Source organism: Scyliorhinus canicula, chromosome 7 (assembly GCF_902713615.1).
Source record: "Scyliorhinus canicula chromosome 7, sScyCan1.1, whole genome shotgun sequence".
Lineage (NCBI taxonomy): Eukaryota > Metazoa > Chordata > Chondrichthyes > Carcharhiniformes > Scyliorhinidae > Scyliorhinus > Scyliorhinus canicula.
The window spans coordinates 112237932-112257731 of record NC_052152.1 but is presented as its reverse complement, the minus strand read 5'-3'; the positions used below and the strand labels follow the sequence as shown (position 1 = coordinate 112257731).

The 19800-nt window shown below is 43.5% G+C and overlaps 1 protein-coding gene across 2 annotated transcripts in view; it reads right to left on the bottom strand.

The window, feature by feature from the left end:
* Positions 1-3455: 3455 nt before the first annotated feature.
* Positions 3456-19800, bottom strand: part of nufip1 (nuclear FMR1 interacting protein 1) — a 53357-nt gene continuing 37012 nt past the window's right edge. For both annotated transcript variants that reach the window (XM_038802696.1, XM_038802695.1), the window contains exons 4-10: positions 18175-18237; positions 17010-17086; positions 13606-13698; positions 11813-12033; positions 7623-7763; positions 5627-5865; positions 3456-4010 (exon numbers count right to left, since the gene is read on the bottom strand). In XM_038802696.1, the coding sequence (XP_038658624.1) occupies positions 3624-4010; positions 5627-5865; positions 7623-7763; positions 11813-12033; positions 13606-13698; positions 17010-17086; positions 18175-18237 (1221 nt within the window). In that variant the 3' untranslated portion in view covers positions 3456-3623. The remainder of the gene's footprint in view (positions 4011-5626; positions 5866-7622; positions 7764-11812; positions 12034-13605; positions 13699-17009; positions 17087-18174; positions 18238-19800) is intronic.

Sequence of the window (19800 nt, the reverse complement as noted above, 5' to 3'; positions counted from 1 at the left end):
AGACATGTGCAAATAAGACTCACTCTGAACCTTGGTCAAAATCCTTCTTGAGTATCTGGGGACAAGATGGGTTTGATCAAAGAGCACTGAACATTAAATTCTGTAGATTTAAATAATTATTCTTTGTTCTCGACATGGACCCAGTAAAGCCTCACCTATTGTCAAACCCCAGTTGTGTTGAGGTAGTGGACTATCGTCTCGAAGCACTATAGTCCTGTAATGGTGGCGTTCAAACAATAGCAGGGAATCCTAGGATTTTGACTCAATAATGAAAGAATGGTGATATACATCCAAGTCAGAATGGCATGTGGCTTGAAAAGTAATGAGGTGGTGAGGGTGGTCCCATGACATTGGGGTTGTCAAAGGAGCCACTGTGAATGACTGCAGTTCATCGTGGGGTGTAGGTAGTACGAAGTGCATTCACGGTGTACAGGTGGTGGAGGGTTTGGTATGAGAGTGCTGTAACCAGGATGATAATGAAGCTTTTGTACCTCCTACCCCGCTAACCCCCACCTTATATTCTGGCTGTACAAGAGATTACGTTTCAATTACCAGCCCTTCAGCTTTGCTCAGATCAGTAGAAACAGACTGCATTTGGGAGGGTAGTAGGCAGTGCCAGAGACATAATTGAACAGAGCTCTGCAATTTTCTACTCTGATGCAGGAAAAGTTTGAGATGTTCTACAGCAAGATATAACAAGGGGAGGAGGCAGGGTGGAGAGACTAGTTCTTAGCATGGAAGAAATGACCCAAAAGAAGTTTATTCAAACTCTGATAACGATCTTCATTTAGCCACGCCCGAATAAACCATTAAAATAATCTAGCTGCCACATCAAGGAATTCAGTTTTTGGCATCAGGGTCACGAGAACTATATTGTATCTTTATACAACAGGAAAAGTGAACTCAGCCCGATGGGTTTTGATGCTCCAATCAAACTTGCAGTGCATTCAAAAGAAACATGTGAAATGAGAAAATGACACCTTTTTAAAAAAAAAATAATTTAGAGTACCCAATTCATTCTTTCCAATTAAGGGGCAATTTAGCGTGGCCAATCCACCTAACCTGCATATCTTTGGGTTGTGGAGGTGAGACCCACACAAACACGGTGAGAATGTGCAAACTCCACACAAACAGTGACCCAGAGCCGGGGTCAAACCTGGGACCTTGGCGCCGTGAGGCAGCAATGCTAACCACTGTGCCACCGTGCTGTCCTAGACAATGACAACTTTATGTACTTTTCTAATTTAATATAAATGACACACAAGAAGCCATTATCTTCAAAAGGTGTGCTGTAGACAGTCAAATTGGTTTCTGCAGATTTATGTAAACACAAAATGATCTGTAATGAGTGTGCAGCAGCACTTCATAACGTCACTTTTTAAAATCTGTTCTGCCTGAATCAAAAAAAGACGGCAGGATCATGAATCAAGATTTGAATCAAAAGACAAGTAAATAACGATTAACATCCTCATTGGGAGGGCAGCACGGTGGCCTAGTGGTTAGCACAACCGCCTCACGGCGCTGAGGTCCCAGGTTCGATCCCGGCTCTGGGTCACTGTCCGTGTGGAGTTTGCACATTCTCCCCGTGTCTGCGTGGGTTTCGCCCCCACAACCCAAAAATGTGCAGAGTAGGTGGATTGGCCACGCTAAATTGCCCCTTAATTGGAAAAAATAATTGGGTAATCTAAATTTAAAAAAAAAAAAAACATCCTCATTGGGCTTGAGTTTTGTCATTGTCCTTCTGTGTGGTCTCCCGTTCTTACACCCAGTCTCTCGTTAATATTGCACCGAATGATTTGTCCCTTTAGATATTTAACGATGAGTATATATTTAGTTACAACAGTTGTCAGTGCAAATAATTTCCATGCTGGAGTTGCAGGAGAATTCAGCATTACAATTGGCATTTGGAATATTTTTGAAGAATTGCACATTACGAGTCACAGTGACCTTCTGAGAGTTGGGCCCCAAGATTAAAATATGCTGGACAAATTAAGGCAGGTGTTATGCATCGGAACTAACCCGATGTTAAAAATACACACCGGAAATGTCCTGGGGAATTCTCCTTTAAGGCCACAGTTAATTGGGCAAGATCCACCCCCCCGCCTCCACTCCCCGTTGGCTTTTCTTGCATGAACATGATTGAAATAGAAATTATGGATATTCCATTCAAGTCTCAACAGCTGTTCTGCATGATCTCTCCAATCTTCATTGGACACCGATCCTAATCATCTCGACTCAAACTTCATAGTCTATCCAAAAATCAACTGATTGTGCTTTATCACTTGCACCTCCCTGGGTCTTTCAGCATGTAGTCACATAGGCGACTGGTTAATGTCTGTCTTTAGCAAAAATTGCACATGCTCCCCTCTCACGTTTTATAACGCTGCTGCATTTGGTTCAGTTCCACATCCAGAGTCCAAGCACACAGGTGGTGTCTTTAACAATCCCGGAACTGCTGGAAAGCACAGCGAGATTATTAGAACCAATTTCCATTTGTGGATAAATCACTCGCGTACAGTTGACTCCCCACGATGTTATGCATTGCTTCGCTCCTTCCCATAGTTTTACATCAAACCTGCTCCTGCAGAGTTGGGAAGGTTGCAGACTTTAACCCGAGAGTGGAGAAATGTTTCAAACGTGGAAATGTTAGGTGGCGTGAGGTGCTGGGACACCTATCCTCTGGACCATCAAACTGGGAGACAGACCACAGAAGGTGGGCAAAAACAGTAGAAAAATGCCAAGAATGGTCAAAACCAGAAAAAAACCTGAAATTCTCAGCAGGTCTGGCTGCATCTATGGGGAGAGAGAGAGCGAGAGAGAAAAACAGAAGGTTTCAGTTCAGTAACCATTTATCCATCCCCACAGATGCTGATGGACATGTTGAGAGGCAGTTTGTACACTTGTCCCACACCAGTTGGTAAGTATGTGTTTTAGCTGCAGGGTAAAAGAAAAGCTTTTAATGTTTAGAACCAAATTCTGGCAGCGTTCACACTTTCTCCCCAACTTCTTTAAATTATTTAAAATCAGGTGTGAGGGAGTTTGCAGAGGGGCTGGAGGCTAAGAAGAAGTTGTCTGAATGCATTTACATGGGGTGAAGGGTCCCTACCCTTACCTTAACTGGGATATAACTCTAACTGGGCTTCCCAACCACTTCGCAACTCTTAATAGACTAACCACTTTTTGGGGATGGTGGGGCAGGAGAGGTGTCTGATCTTAGCTATTCCATTAGCTATTTTACTCAAGGCATCATTGTGTGCAGCTATTCACAGGAATAGTGGAGAGCGCTATCATTTAGAGGCCAGAAGATGTTGAACTTCACACTTTCATAAAATTAACAATTAATGTAAAAGTGAGAGATTGCAGTCAACATGAATGACATACAAATTCCAACTCCTTACCTATATAAAATATCCAGTGTACATTTCGAACTTGGCAAATAGACATTCTGACATCTGTCAATAGCAAAAAATTAACCATTTATTAGAAATAAATCCATTGTATTCTCTCCCATTTCTTAAAATATCAAAGGAAGCACAAAGTCTACAGAGATTTGTACAAGTTCATCTCGTTTCTGCCAGGAATCTTCTTCCAATAGCTGTGTAAAATGTCCACGTTCTGGTCAGTCATCTTTCTTTGCATGTAGCTTGTGGTAATTCCCAAATTTCATCATCCACAGCAGGCAATGTAACCCATGCTGCTCGAGGCCCCTCTGTTGCCGATACCAATTGTGTGTTTGCTGGGGATATTGTGGCTTCTCCCCCAATCCCTTCAGCTTTAGGCTTCTCGGCAGCGTGTACCTCGAGTTCAGGAGCACATATTTCAAGCCTGTGCGTCTCACCGCATTCTGCAGCTTTTATGTGTGCATCAACTGCCCCTTTACATGAAGTAGTTCTCAAGACAGGGGTCACTGTCACTCCATTTTGTTCAAGGCCCAGAAGCTTGTTTTCTATGATGTACCGAACACACTGCAAGATTACATTCCTTTCGTGCCGTATGTCACGGGCCAACAACTGCAACAAAAGATTGCAAAAAATGGTAACACTACTTCACCAAAAATACCTCATTTTAAAAATCAAACATGCTAAAGCGTTAAAGACAAATTATAAATCTCCAGTTTGCTAAAGCCCTCTGGTGTCTGGTGCTTCCCCTTGAAACTGCTTTCTGACACTCCAATGTGTGTTATTTGAAATCATTTTGTTTCTCTCCCCCCAACCCCCTATTTTACTAGTCAAGGATGATTCAGGTCATTGCGAAAGGTGTCAATGTTGAAGAAGGGAACAGACCACCAATTTTGGCAATGCAGAATTCTACCTCCTTTGCATATATTAAAGCATACTCCACGCTGCATTGGTGTGAATTGTTCCAGTTCGCCATCTTTGTTGCAGCCCAAGTCAGCTGGTAAATTGTAGTTAACTGCCCCTAGTTATAGACCGCTCTGGATTGTCTGCGTTCCCCTCTACTGTGGCTACATTCACAGTCGGGTGTCCCTGGAGTAGGAGCATAAGTTGTCCACAGGTACACTTGAGACATTCTGTGCTCGTTGGGCACCACAGGGGCTGGGGGGGGTGCCTTATTTGCGTGATATTTTAAGTCTCAATTGTGATTCGCTTTTTTTTTAAAAGACAGTTTCCTTTCAAGGGACTGACCCTTTAATTTGGCTAATACCCATTGAGTTGAGATTGTCAAAGATTATTTGACTTGGGAACATGGCACGCATATATCACTCTGGTTGATGCAAAACCAACCCCCATTGACAACGGACCCAGTTTTAACACATTGTGCCACCATAAGGAATCTTTTGAAGGTTTCAGAATGAATGTTTTCTGTCAATATTAGCTCCAACTGTCCTACCCAATATTACAAATGTTTGTATCAAAATTTATATCCTATTAATCCACCCTCTCCAATCCAATATTTCACACTCAGACATGATACAAGTTCACTTGTTTTCATTTTTGAATACAGGCCTCAAAGATGAAACAATCTCCAAATCTCGCCACAGCCAAGGGTAGTCGGTGGGTGATGGTTAAAGATGGTAGTTTCTGGGCAGCAGATTGGTGCACGTGTCTGAACACACTTCATTACCAGGAGAACCGCTTGCTCCAGTCAGCAACAGCACCAAATGGTTTAACTTTACCACAATTGGAGAGTTCAGACTGGACATCACTTGCACTCAGTGGGCCTCCTGTAGCCAATGCTTCTTCCAGCTTACTGACCATCCTTAAACAGCTAAAACAAAGGGACTTCCTTCGGGATGTTTAAAGTTGGTAATAAACCAGCAGCTCTATGGATGGTACGGAGATAACATATCAAGAACTTTGAGCTCAGTCTGTACTGAGCTAACTGACCTCAGGAGGGGTAGCAATAAAGAGACTGCCCAACTGATCTCTAGATTAGGGGAGGGGAGAAACATCAGCAGAATCAGAGGGAAAGAATAAAGGGATATCGGAAAAAAATCTGCAAAAGAACAAATTACATGACAATACTTTTACACTCAATTAATGTGACCTTTTAATATTTTAGTCCAGTGATTTGCTTTAAACACTTCTAAAAAATGAAGAACATGCAAGATTTACTTTAAACGTAACCATGACATATCAGAAAGTGGACAGAGAAAGACTCTCACCATTTCAAGCAGGGTTGGCCGACGTATTAATGACTGTTGGAAAGTTCTCCGTCCTCGTATGTCATGACCTCTGCCTTGATCTTTTCTTCTACCCCTGGGACTGAACTTGTGATGTGACGCTGAGTCCCAAGTTTTACTTGAACATCCTTTAATTTCCTGCTCATTTGAACTTCTTGGGGCAGGTCCCTGTAACACAGTGTTTTCTTCCACAGCTTTGGCAACGGTTTGTAGGGGGATTTCTAACAGAAATATTGCAAAGATTAAGCTCCACGTTCTAACATTGCATCATTTTGATGATGTGAAGAACAGTAACAATTCTAAATGTGGAAACTTTGCAGTGCTGTGAAGCTGAGGATCAGAGTTTTACAGCACAGAAAGAGGCCCTTCGGCCCATTGTGCCCGTGCCGGCTATCAAACACCTATCTATTCTAATCCCACTTTCCAGCACTTGGTCCGTAGCCTTGTATGCTATGCTCGGCTAATAAAGGCAAGTATTCCATATCCCTTCTTAACCAACTTATTTACCTGTCCTACTGCCTTCAGGGATCTGTGGACTTGCAACCCAAGATCCCTTTGGTCTTCTGTACTTCCGAGCGATCTACCATTCATTCTGTATTCCCTCACCTTGTTAGTCTTCCCAAAATATATCACCTCACTCTTTTTAGGGTTAAATTCCATATGCCAATGTTCTTCCCATCTGACCGGCCCGTCTATTTTGCCCTGAAATCTCAGGCTTTTCCGCTATTTACGACACCACCAATTTGTGTGTCACCTGCGAACTTACTGATCATACCACCCACATTCCTGTCCAGATCATTAATGTAAGAAGGTCATAGCTTGACAGTTGCAGTATTCAGGAACCCATAACATTAATTCGACATTCATGTACCAGATGTCTCTATCTAGTCGGCAGGTCTCAAGTGACCTTCAGTGAGGTCTTTGTTTTTACACAGATCATGAAGACATATATACTCTGCGAAACCCCCCAAAACTATTCATTTCAGATAAGAATCAAAAAATGTGAGGCAGCTGGAAGCAACTCTATCTCAGCAGGTATGGCTTTATCTTACCAATTTGACTTTTTAAAGCTCACAAAAGCCGGGCAGCATGGTGGCACAGTGGTTAGCATTGCTGCCTACGGCGCTCAGGACCTGGGTTCGAATTCCAGCCCTGAGTCACTGTCCGTGTGGAGTTTGCACATTCTCCCCGTGACTGCGCGGGTTTCACCCCCACAACCCAAAGACGTGTAGGGTAGGCGGATTAGCCATGCTAAATTGCCCCTTAATTGGAAAAAATAATTGGGTACTCTAAATTTATAATTAAAAAAAAGCTCACAAAAGCCTAAATTTGAATTACACAGTGGAAAAATATCCTCAGGCACAAGGTGCTCACATGAAACTTGTGGTTGATCAAAGACTAAGAAAACGCTTCTCGGCCTTTTGGCTAAGATCAAGCATCATATCAAGCCTAAGATGAGATGCAATGCCTTTTCTTGTCAGCTTGGATCGTGTATGTGTCTCTTGTGGAGAGGAGACCATGAATTGACTTAAATTTGAATTGTTTTTCGGAGAAAAAATTGAGATGAATGAAGGGTTAGTCCTGTCCACTCTGCATGTTGGCTTTTTAACTTTAAGGATGGTGGTGGGGGGGGGGGGGGAGTTTAAAAAAAAAAATATCAAAGACAAAGAAGGGTTACAAGTCGCAAGTTACAAGTCAGCAGTAAGAATAGTAACTTCTATACATAACCATCAGGTTGTCATCAGCCTGAGCTGGATGGAGAGCCAGGTCAAAGGTGAAAGAACACTGTGCTAATCTACTCTGACACTGTGATTATGGCGTTAGGATTGTTTTTTAAAAAAAACCTGAAATCTACATATTTTCAGCTACTCTTAAATCTTACAATTTAATTTAATGTGATGATAGATCTTTTAAACAAAATACCAAAGTTGGAATTTTCCTCACAAGGAGAAGAAACATGCTATTTATTCAGATTTACCCTCTGGCCCCTGGTCGCTTTCACTGTCTGATGAGCTGCTGTAATTGTTCATCAGTGAGTTCAGGCCTGATGTTATCTGCTTTGGCACAACGAAGATTTCTGCTTGTTCAGCGTCAACTTGGCCCTCGTCCTTGTCAGACTCTGCAAGGCCAAACACAACCTTTCATCACTTTCACATTTCAGCCAGAACCCAACACTAGGCAGACACTTCCCCCAACAGGGGGTGGTGCAAGCTGTACATAATTAATCCAGTCAGTCTGGCAAAGAACTCTTTAAAAAATGACTCCTCGCAACATGAATTAACTCGAAGACCCTTACTCAGTGGTGTGATGATGGGTTCTCTTTCAAACACACATACACATCGTCCACCATTTGAAAACAATGTTTGACCTTGATCAATGGGGCCTGACAGGTTGCCTGGGATGCTGTGGTCACTTCAGCCAGAGAGCTGAATCACACCACATTTGAAGCTGCAAAGATACTGCTGACTTGGTGAGTGGCTTGGGGAAACCACAAAAAACAAAATCAGGGAATTCCACCCTTCAATGTGAACCCATTGAGAGTTCAATCATCTTGAGTAATATTGCAGTGGGGGTTTCACAACCGACCTCAGCATCCCTGTGGTTTCCAAAGAATGGGTAGGGTTGTTGTCAGGTGTTCACATCTGCACTGATGTGCCAGGACAATGGGGGGAGGAGAGGACAGGACCGGATTCATCTATCGTCCTCTCTCATTGACCCTCCAACTAGTACAGGGGTACAGGCTTGGAATAGTCATTAAGTCATCGGTAATGAAAGGCTCCTGGCACTGGAGGAACTCTGCCCCAACATCTTTAAAAGGAGGGGGCGAGAATTAAATAACACAGGACTCTGCAAATAGGAGAGTGCCATTGTTTTCAACACAAAACTAGATTGTAAATCCACTAACAATTAATCAGAACATATGAACAATTTAGTAAAAAGAAATGAATGGTTTGCAGGAACATCAGCCAAACAAACGTTTTACCAGTGGATGAAAAGATCTTGATACTGAAGTAGCTTTGAAGGAGGAAAAACTAGGTTACATGTAGAAATCACAGCACAGAAACAACTGGCCAATGTCAATGCTTATGTTGCCCACCCTACTTCACCTCAACCCTCTCAGCAAAGACAACAAATTTCAGACACCGGAAATGTGCTACGTCTGTCAGCATCTCCGATGAGAAAAGGACAAGTTAACATTTCAGGCATTGGACGAGTAATCGGAGTTCTGATAAAGGGTACACCCATCAATCATTAACTGGATGCATTTCTTTATAGGCACTGAATAACCAACTTCCAAAATAGTGTTTTTTTATAATTCTCGTCACGGATGAAGTGTACAACGGGAAGGAATTCTCATCTGAAAGTACAAAAAGAATAGCAATTCCAACAAAAAGGCTAAACTGCAAACTCATTCACAGCTGGGATGCCAAGGCTGCTCTGTAGGAGGCCTAATGGGGATGCAGAACACTGGCAAACATCCTGGACTCTTCAGCCACCAGCTGCCTTGCCATTCCGGTCACGTCTTGCCACTGGTTCACTGGTCAAGCCGACAGCAAAGTAAATTTAGTTTAAATATAAGTTAATTTCTTGTATAATCTTTTGATGTTAAGATAAAGCACCAAGATGGTGCAGGGCAGCGTTAGCTGCCATTAAAAGAGAACCATTTAAAATTGGCTACTTGCTCAGATTTCAGAGGCTGAACTTTCCATACAAAAGGATAAATATCAATTTAACAAACATTTCACTTGACATCTGAAAACCTATAATGATGGCTTGCTATTTTTCCTACAGGATGACTCAAATAGATGAGGCACTTAAAAAAAATTTTTAAACACAAATTACACTTTTAATTACAATTATAAATTTAAATACAAGGTGCTGCTATGGTTACAAGAAAGAGTTTGCGTTTATCAAGGTCCATGCCCGAGCAATTTATGTCAATGTGACAACAAACGCAACAGCCAAATTTGCAAACTGCTAGGTCTCACAAGCAGCTAATGTCTACACCAATCTGTCATGGTGCTGTTAGATGAGCGAAGCTGTTGTCAGCTCGAAATGCCAGACTATTTCAATGCTCTCCCGAGCAGCTTACCATCCTACACACTCTGTAAAACTTCAGCTCATCCGACATTCTGCTGCCTTTCTCTTATCCAGTGAAGAATGAAAAAGATCAAACAGGTAGACAAATTTTGGTACCACAGAAGTACGTTAACATCAGATGGAAAGTGCGACCAAGAAAAAAGACAAAGGATTAGAATGGCCAAAGATACATTTATGATCAACATAACATTAGCCGGGCAGCACGGTGGCGCAGCGGTTAGCATTGCTGCCTCATGGTGCCGAGGTCCCAGCTCTGGGTCACTGTCCATGTGGAGTTTGCACGTTCTCCCTGTGTTTGCGTGTGTTTCGCCCCCACAACCCAAAGATGTGCAGGATAGGTGGATTGGCCACGCTAAATTGCCCCTTAATTGGAAAACAAATGAATTGGGTATTCTAAATTTATTTTAAAAAGCACAACGTTAGCCATGAAAACAAAGCTGAGGATTCTGGAATGCTACATTGCCCCAATTGTGACGTAGAGAAGCAATAGAACATACAGTGCAGAAGGGGACCATTTGGCCCATCGAGTCTGCACTGACCCACTTAAGCCCTCACTTCTACCCTATCCCCGTAACCCAATAATCCCTCCTAACCTTTTTTGTTTTGCTCACTAAGGGCAATTTATCATGGCCAATCCACCTAACCTGCACGTCTTTGGACTGTGGGAAGAAACCGGAGCACCCGGAGGAAAGCCATGCAGACACGGGGAGAACATGCAGACTCCGCACAGACAGTGGCCCAGTGGGGAATCGAACGCTTGTGCTACCATGCTGCCCACAATGTTGGGATGATGACCAGTGAAGCAATGCAGGGAAGAATTAGGACAGCCGAATTGTGGTTTTTGAGGCAAATAATGAAGATATCTTGGCCAAATCACACCTAATGAAGAAGTGTTAGTAAAATCGGAGAGCAAAAGACCTCTTGCTGAACAAGATCGGGGAGAAGAGACAGTTGGAATTTCCTGCGTATGTAGTAAGGAATCATGTCTTAGAAAATCTGATGCTGATGGGAACGATCGATGGTAAACAAGATCAAGGTAGACAAAGAATGATCTTTTTCAAGAGCCTCACACACTGGATGACTGGATTACCAATGAAGATGGTCCAGAGCAAAACTTAACATGGAAGTTCATGGTTGCCAATGTCTACTTAATGCATGGTACCTAAAGAGAGAGATCCAATCCCACACCAAGTCCTGCTCATCTATACTTATGGACATACACTGTGCTGATATAGTTTGTAGAAATGCCCTTTAAGCTCCCGGTTCAATTCACCTATTTGTTCTCGTGGAGTTTGTATTCTGATGGCAACTGAGCACAGACCACATACCTCTCCATAGTTGCCATTAACGACCACTCTCTCTTGCTGGTTTTCCTCATCTTCCCACAGTGACATTAGTTTGGTCCAACATCGTGACTAAGAACCAGTCGGGTTAGCAATAACCGAATGTCAGTTATAATGATATGAATAAAATTGAGAACGAACCAGCTGAGTGCTACGTAGTTAGTGGCTTTGCTGACACGCTAGGGAAAATGCAGCTAGTGAAGTGACCTACTGACATTCTTTACAGCATGTTACGTAAAGATTATTTAATTACTAGATTTGATACTAAAATATTCTAATCAAGTTTGATGTAGCTGCTAACACCAGACAGGCCAGAAAGCAAGTATACACATGTGCTATCCATAGATCTTCAAATGGTGCTATTTAAAGAGCAGCAGGAGCCATTATTCATCCCTCAACCAAAGCCACAAAGACAATTTAACTGGTTAAGCTATCTCATTATTATTTGTGGTAGCTTGCTGTGCTTAAAAGTGGCTTGGGTTTTCTTTCAGGATCACAATTCAAAAATGCTTAATTCATAGTAAACCATGACATTGAGCTTTGTGATAGATGCTGTACAATTATAAATATTTTGTTCTTAATCTAGGACAAATGTTCGGCACAACATCGTGGGCTGAATGGCCTGTTCTGTGCTGTATTTTTCTATGTTCTATGTTCTCTTTTCATCCTGAAAGAGTTTCACAATTATTATTGATAAATACATTCAGAAGTCTCCATTTCATACCTGCATCATTTTTCACCAAAATGCTGAGAGGGTCTACGTCTTTTCCATAAGCTTCCTGGTTTTCTGGTACTTTACTGCACGTCCCGTTGGGCTGTGCGGGGCAAGCCTGCTTCCTTGCATTTTGATCTGTTCCAAAGTGTCGTCCATCTTCTCTTTCAAACTTTCTGCAAAAGCTTCCTCTGTGCCTGAGGCAAGGGCTTTTCCATTTTCCCTTCATTTTGCTGGCAAGAGAGGGTTACTAGAAACAAGCCATCACTGCCCTGTAATCCATAATTCAACAGCAAAAAAATCCACACTAGTCTACAGCTGCAAAGTAAAGAACAGTGCTAGCTTGCCAAGCAAGTTAAACCCCTAACTTGTGATATGAAAGAAAAAAATAAACTCTTCATGACATTTTACTGAAATTAAAAGGGTCACCCAAGAAACAAAAAGAAAATTGTACTAAACATCACTTGCGAAAATACTTTTTTTTACTTTTTAAAAATAAATTTAGAGTACTCAATTATTTTTTTTTCCAATTAAGGGGCAATTTAGCATGGCCAATCCACCTAACCTGCACATCTTTGGGCTGTGGGGGTGAAACCCACGCAGACGCGGGGAGAACGTGCAAACTCCACACAGTGACCCAGGGCTGGGATTCGAACCTGGGACCTCAGCACCATGGTCCCAGTGCTAACCACTGTGCCGCATGCCGCCCGAGAAAATATTTCCTTAATATATAAATAGATGCAAAGAAATACCTGCAGGATCACTCATTGTAACCTTCCATATAAAGTCACCATAATCCCAAATGACCAAAGGCTGCTTTCCCCTTTGAGGGGAAGAGCTGACTGGTGGTGATTTAACCCGAGGATCACCACACCTCAAGCAGAGGCAAGGTTGAAAAGGCGGGGCCTTCATGAATAACCTCAGCTAGTACAGGGTCTCAACCCACGCTGTTGGCCTCACTCGGCATCACAAACCATATGTCCAGTCAACTGACTTAAACTGGCCCCATGTATGGAGCTAAACCCTCCACATATATGTTGATCAATTACCTCTTAACTGCAGACAAGCATTTATTTTTTACAAAATACAACCCCCGACCCTCTTGGAATGCTCTGTGAAACATTAGTAATGAAACCAGCACCAAGGTACACACCATCTATCACTTGATCATCACTAGTCAAACCCCTGGAACTCCCTCCTTATTAGCACTGTGCCTCTTCATCTCATGGCACAGTGGTTCAAGGTGGTGGCTCATTACCACCATTCCATGGGCAACCGTGGGTAGACAACAAACACCAGCCTTGCCAGCAGCAACGACATCCCAAGAATGAATTAAATTGATACTGCAATATACATTGATTTAATTAAAACAAGCTCCTGTGTGTAATATTGCGATTGACACTTCTTAATCTGACTATCCAATATCATTCACTTACCTATCCGATGGAACTCAATACCCAATCTCAGCAGGGGTGCCTACAATGGACAAATGTGATGTTTTGCTGCAGTACTGCAAAAGATGTAATACTACAACAGCCAATAGTAGCTACAAACCTAAGTACAATGGAACGCTTGATGGGTCTTGGTATTACTAATTACTAAATTCTAATGTAATTCTGCTTGTACTTTTGGGAAATGGCAGAGAAAGTGTTAGCAAAACTTTGTTTTAAGGTTAGAGTGGGGTGAACACTTTCACCACCAAGGTTCATCATCAGAGACATGTGCGACCTCCAGTATAGTGGGAGGGATTTTCTACACACAGCAAAACTCAGGAAGGGGAAAGGAAGCCCAGAATGGACACTTACCCAAAGTGCCGTGTACGCAGCACCTCTCCTCTTTCCATTTTCTCTCGACACATTTTCTTCTTTCTTGCTATATTTTCTAAAGTTGGATAGTTCCTGAAAATTAAAAAAAGATTGCCTTAATAACCATTTAAAAATATATAATTTCAGTCTTTCAACCTGCTTCACTGCAACTTTACAATTGCATCATGACACTGCAGCTGACGTGAACTAATAATGGCGCTACTGTCAGAAAGTTGAGAGGATGCTCCACTCGATCATTGGAGTGTCCTGATCATGAGGCAGAAACTGCACCAGACAAGTATTAAACATCACTTCTTTGTCGCCAGTTCAAAAGAACACTATCTACGCTAAGTTAATACGACCGCACACCTGAACGAGGAAGCCTTCAGCTGAAACGCTGGGAGAGCATTACATGTCAACATCATGTTGATCTAAGTGAATGCAATTCATCACTGCAGGCCCTGTAACTGTGTTTTGTCTTTGATTCCGATGGGTATCACACCAATCCCCACTCCAGAGACTGGCGTGCTAAATCCAAGGTTGACACTCCCAAAGCAGCACTGAAGGAAGGCTGCATTGTCAGAAGCAGTGACTTTTGGGCCCCATGGCACTATTTTGAAGACGACTAGGGAAGCTCTCTCCTTGTGGTCCTGACCAATATTTATCTCTCAGCTTACATTTAAAAACCTGATTAATCTGGTCATTATCACATTGCTGCTCCTACGACCAGAGTGTGTGCAAATTGATTTATGGGGCTGTGCACTAATAACGATTAGTAAAGATCACATCAATTCCGGGTTCGAATCCTGGACCTGGGTCACTGTCCATGTGGAGTTTGCACGTTCTCCCAATGTCTGGGTGGGTTTCACCCCCACAACCCAAAGATGTGCAAGCTAGGTGGATTGGCCATGCTAAATTGCCCCTTGGAAAAAAAATAATTGGGTACTCTAAATTTAAAAAATAATTAAATCAATTGATGGTCCAATTCCTTTTTTTAAATATATTTAAGAGTGCCCAATTATTATTTTCCAATTAAGAGGCAATTTAGCGTGTCCTATCCAACTACTCTGCACATCCTTTTGGTTTGTGGGGGTGAGACCCAAGCAGACATAGGGAGAATGTCCAAACTCCACATGGACAGTGACCCGGGGCCGGGATCGAACCTGGGTCCTCGGCGCCGTGAGGCAGCAATGCTAACCACTGTGGCACCGTGCTGCACTGATGGTCCAATTCCTGACCTACATAAAGTCATCAAGTTGGAAGAGAGAAGGAAGGAGGGAAGGGCTCCCACTCCCAATTGTGATCCTGCACATGCTGCATGGTGGCCTCACAGTTTCAGCGATCCGGGTTCAATTCTGGCCTCGACTGACTGCCTGGAGTTTCCACTTTCTCCCCAAGTCTGCGTGGGGTTCCTCCGGGTGCTCTGGATTCCTCCCACAGTCCAAAGATGTGCAAGTTAGGTGAACTGGCCATGATCAATTGCCCCTTAGTATTCAAAAGGTTAGGTTAGGTGGGGTTACTGGGTTAAGAGGATAGGGTGGAAGCCTGACCCTAGGTATGGTACCCTTTCAGATGGTTGATGCATACTCGATGGGCTGAATGGCCTCCTTCTGCACTATAGTGATTCTATTCAATGATACCTCCTCCACTGCTAAATACCCCGTTTGATTTAGGCTGAAACATGAAGAATGATGTTCGGGGCAAGGTAGTGGTATTGTCTCTTGACATAACTTTAAATGTTAAGTTGGAGAGGGGAGAGTGGCAAACAAAACAATAAGAAATCTGTGGTTACAAAGCATGAGTCTTACCGCCGAGGTGGGCATGGATTATGCTGGTGCCAGTATATAATCTGAATGATTTAGAAACAAAGAGATCACATTTCGGAATAAATCAGGCTTCTGTTTTGCCAATATAAATGTGGCATTGATTCAACAACTTCTGGAAACACAACATGTAGAACAGGCCAAAACCCAATCCACGCTGGATGCTGACAAATACAAGAATAGGATGGGAATAGAGGGATACGGACCCGGAAGTGTGGAAGATTTTACTTTGGTCGGCACAGGCTTGGAGGGCCGAAGGGCCTATTCCTGTGCTGTACTTTCTGCGATACTCCGCCCCCGATGGGCTGAGTTCCTGACAGCGACACCACACGCGGCCAGGATCCGTGCCGCTGGCCGGGGGGATTGGTGAAGGGATGGGCTGTGGATGGTGGGTCGGGCCCGCGCACAGCTGGCGCCATGGTGGATGGCGTGACCGTTGTAGGTAGTCAGCATTGCACATGCACGGCCAAAGACTCGGCCATTCTCCAGCCGTTTCCGGTGCGGGAGGCGGGAATTTCACCCGGCACCGCTGCCAGCCCCTCACCGGTCCCTGAATCGGTGAGGGGTCTCCGCCGATTTTTTCATCATAAACCTCCCGCGAATTCTCCGTTCGAGCCGGCACTTAGCCGCTGAAACGGAGAATCCAGCCTCAGTGTGTATGGTCAGGGATGCAACCTTTTGGAATAATGATTCCATAGGAGAAGATTGGCCTGGTCACCATTCTTTCTTCAACCAACTTCACGCAAACAGAATAACCAGTTAATTATTTACTGTTTGTGGGGCTTTGGTGTGCACAAAGTGGCTACGTAATTAATAGTAACTTCACTTCAAAACCATCTTATCATGTGGGGAGCACATTGGAATGTCTTGAGAACACGATAAGGTACTATTTAAAAATAACAGCTGTTACAAACCTACATAGTTAGAAACCGGGCATTGGTCTTTAGTGCAACGTAACAATAGTTGTCAGCTGAAGACATGATTATCGCATAAACAGAAGGGCTTTCTTCCTCTTACAGATTGAAATTTGAAAACAGTCAGGGTCTAACCAACGGAAGGTCTGATCATCACATCACGCTACACCACGAGGTTGTGGTTTTCCTCTCCGTTCTGGAGAAGAACCTAGAGATCGCGACAGAACATTCAAATAAGCCTGACCCCGAAACATCCACCAGGGTGAGAGTGTAGGAGTACAGGTGGGTGAAGAGCTCATCACCAACTCACTGCTCCTCCAAACTCTGCTCTCCGGTTCCTTCCAGGTTGCAGATACCCTGTCTGGCATATTCCTCCTCCTGCCTACATCCAGTGCCTTCAACTCGATTCTCCTACTCAAACACATTATTTTCAACAACAGTGGAACTTTACAAAACTATAAAACTCCTCACTTCATTCCAACCTCTCACTATCAGCAGATTTTTCAAGCCCAAACTCAAATGGAAACTCTTTTGTCTGGTCGGAAAACCTAGGCCTCAGCATGTTCCTTGCAGGGATGATGCTCATGAAGAATGCCTTGCCTACCGCACAGGCCAAAGTGCACCTTAACTTCTGATGTTTTTGAAGGCACACGAACAAAGAGCTCACCTCTTTCTGTCCTCACGCCACTTGACAATTTGCTCTGGCGTATCCAGCTGAATTCTTCTTGCTCCTGGCCCATGTGCCTGTGCACAAAAAAGAAAACAAAGGAGCAAACAAAGATCAGGCTGTATTTTATCACAATTATCCAAGCTACTCTCTCAAAACAATGCAAGAGATTGAAAAACACCAAGCATTTCAGTCTGTGGACCACTTAGGCAGGGAAAATACCCCATAGAGCCCAGTGCTACCTCATCTGCTCCACTTGCCACTGCAAAAGAATGATTCAAATTTAAAAAAAAAAAAATTTAGAGTACACAATTATTTTTTTTTCCAAATAAGGGGCAATTTAATGTGGCCAATCCACCGACCCAGCACATCTTTGGGTTGTGGGGGTGAAACCCACACAGACACGGGAAGACTATGCAAACTCCACACGGACAGTGACCCGGAGCCGGGATTGGACCAGCGTCCTGAGCGCCGTAGGCAGCAATGTGCCATTGTGCCATCCTGCCGTCCAGAATTAAAGGAAGAATGGAGCTGCTTTTGATGAGACATCAATGAGGTGATGCCTGGTTCCACACTGGAGGGCTTCTGTCTCACAGAAGCAAAATGCTGCCGCCGATGCCAGAAATCGGAAATAAAAGCCGAAAAATGCTGGAAACGTTCAGCAGGTCTGTGGGGAGAGAAACAGTTAACTTTTCCAGCCCGTATGACTCTTCTTCAGAGCAACAGTCTAATTTCGAGCTCCATGGTCAGCTGGTTCCTTCTCTTTGTTTTCAGCCCTACAGTGTTAAAAAGCTGAGCTTGCAGTTGTTATATTGCAACAATACCATACGTCTTGCTTATAAACCGACATTGTTATTGTTCACACTTGTGTCGATTTGGGACACACACACACACACACACACACACACACACACACAGTCTGTGGACCACTTAGGCAGGGAAAAATACCCCATGGAGCCCAGTGCTGCTGCATGAGTGGTGGGGTGAGGGTTCAGGCCTGCCCTCTCGTATGGCCCTGGTTGCGTGTCAATGACTTGCATGTTGGGCTGTTCCCCGGGCCGCCAACACTCCCCAGGCCACATTCTGAGGACCACTGCAATAAATCACTTACATTTTTTGAATACTTCAAGCAACACTCATTCAATAGATTAAGTACAACACTTACATTTCTCCAGTGAATCTGAACCAGCTTCTCGTGAGCACTGAAATTGCAGTCCTTGACTTTGCACTGGCAGAAACAGACAGAACAATCTGAGTTAATAGTATAGTGCACTGCCTCATCAAATATTATTCTTACCCACGAAGAGTTGTGCCCTCTCTGACCTTGATACTAAAACCACAAGATGAATTCACTCTCCTTTTCAATTAATAAAACAATTAATTTCCCTTTACTGTACTGTTACTGTTGTTAATGCAGTCCTAAACAAAACCGTGCCTTGCTTCTCACTTGCTCCCAGTGGAGAGATTTCGTCGAATGTTAGCCAGATGAACATTTCCTCTGAACTCTGTTTATAGCGCGTTCTTTATACACACTAGTTCAATCTGGCTGTAATCAGCCAACAGTGGGAGCCTCCACCTCATGGAAATAAAGGGAAAGTCAGTCCAGTTCAAGAGATGTCTGTTCCAAAGCAAGCCAGCACAAACCTGTCACTGGTCAGTTCATGGTTTGGACAAAAGTCCTGACTGCACATTAAACGAAGGAATAAGTTACAAAAAAAATCACAGTGGGTTTGCTAGAACATGGGAGTGATTACCACAAGTGGTTGTTGAGGTCGTGAAAATTACAATTAAAAATGAATTAACATTTGAAAAAAAGAACATAAAAGTATACAGGGAAAGAGGATTAAGGCGGAGAGCTCCAGTTCAAAAGCTGCTCTGAGCAAGGTACACTGAACTGAATTACCTCCTCAGTTACTTTTTAAAACTGTTTATTGAAGTTCAACACAGGAATCAGTCTAGAGGCTGCCATTTGTGTTTTCATAATACACACTCAGATTCAGACCAAGATTATGAGTGAATAAATGCCAGAAATGCATAAATTTAAAATTCAGCTGACATTTGCATTTTAACATCTAAGTGCAACACAGACAGAAATACTGTACCAGAACTCTTGAACAAAGCTCACTGCAGAAAGATTCCATAGCGTTACATGCTAGATTTTAAAAACGCTTATATCCTGAGGCACGGTCTACCGGAAAAGTTTCTAAGTGTCATTTGTGTCCGGTTTTGCTGGGAGTTTCCCATCGGCTCTGCCGGTGAGTTTCCCACTTCTATTCAATGACACGTAGTCACGTATTTAGGCCCTGGGGAGTTTCTCACCGGTTTAGCCAACGCTTTGAATTATTTTCATCATTGGGAAGCTGAACTTGCTGGCCAGACCGGCTCCTCAGAGATTGGGCCGCCAATGTCACCCCCCCCCCCCACATATGGGCATTACCACCCCACAAAGTGTTCTGGGTCCCAGGTTCAATTACCGGCTGAGTCACTGTCTGTTCAGAGTCTGCACGTTCTCCCCGTGTCTGCTTGGGGTTCCTCCAGGTGCTCCGGTTTCCTCCCACAAGTCCCAAAGAACGTGCTGTTAGGTAATTTGGACATCTGAATTCACCCTGTGTACCCGAACAGGTGCCGGAATGTGGCGGCTAGGGGCTTTTCACAGCAACTTCATTGCAATGTAAGCCTACTTGTGACAATAAAGATTAAAGATGCCGGGAAGCCAATAGATCCGGGTGAGTGGGCCTCAGTAGTTTTAAGACCTACTTAAGCTAGCATTGCTTGGTCACGCCCATTGTGG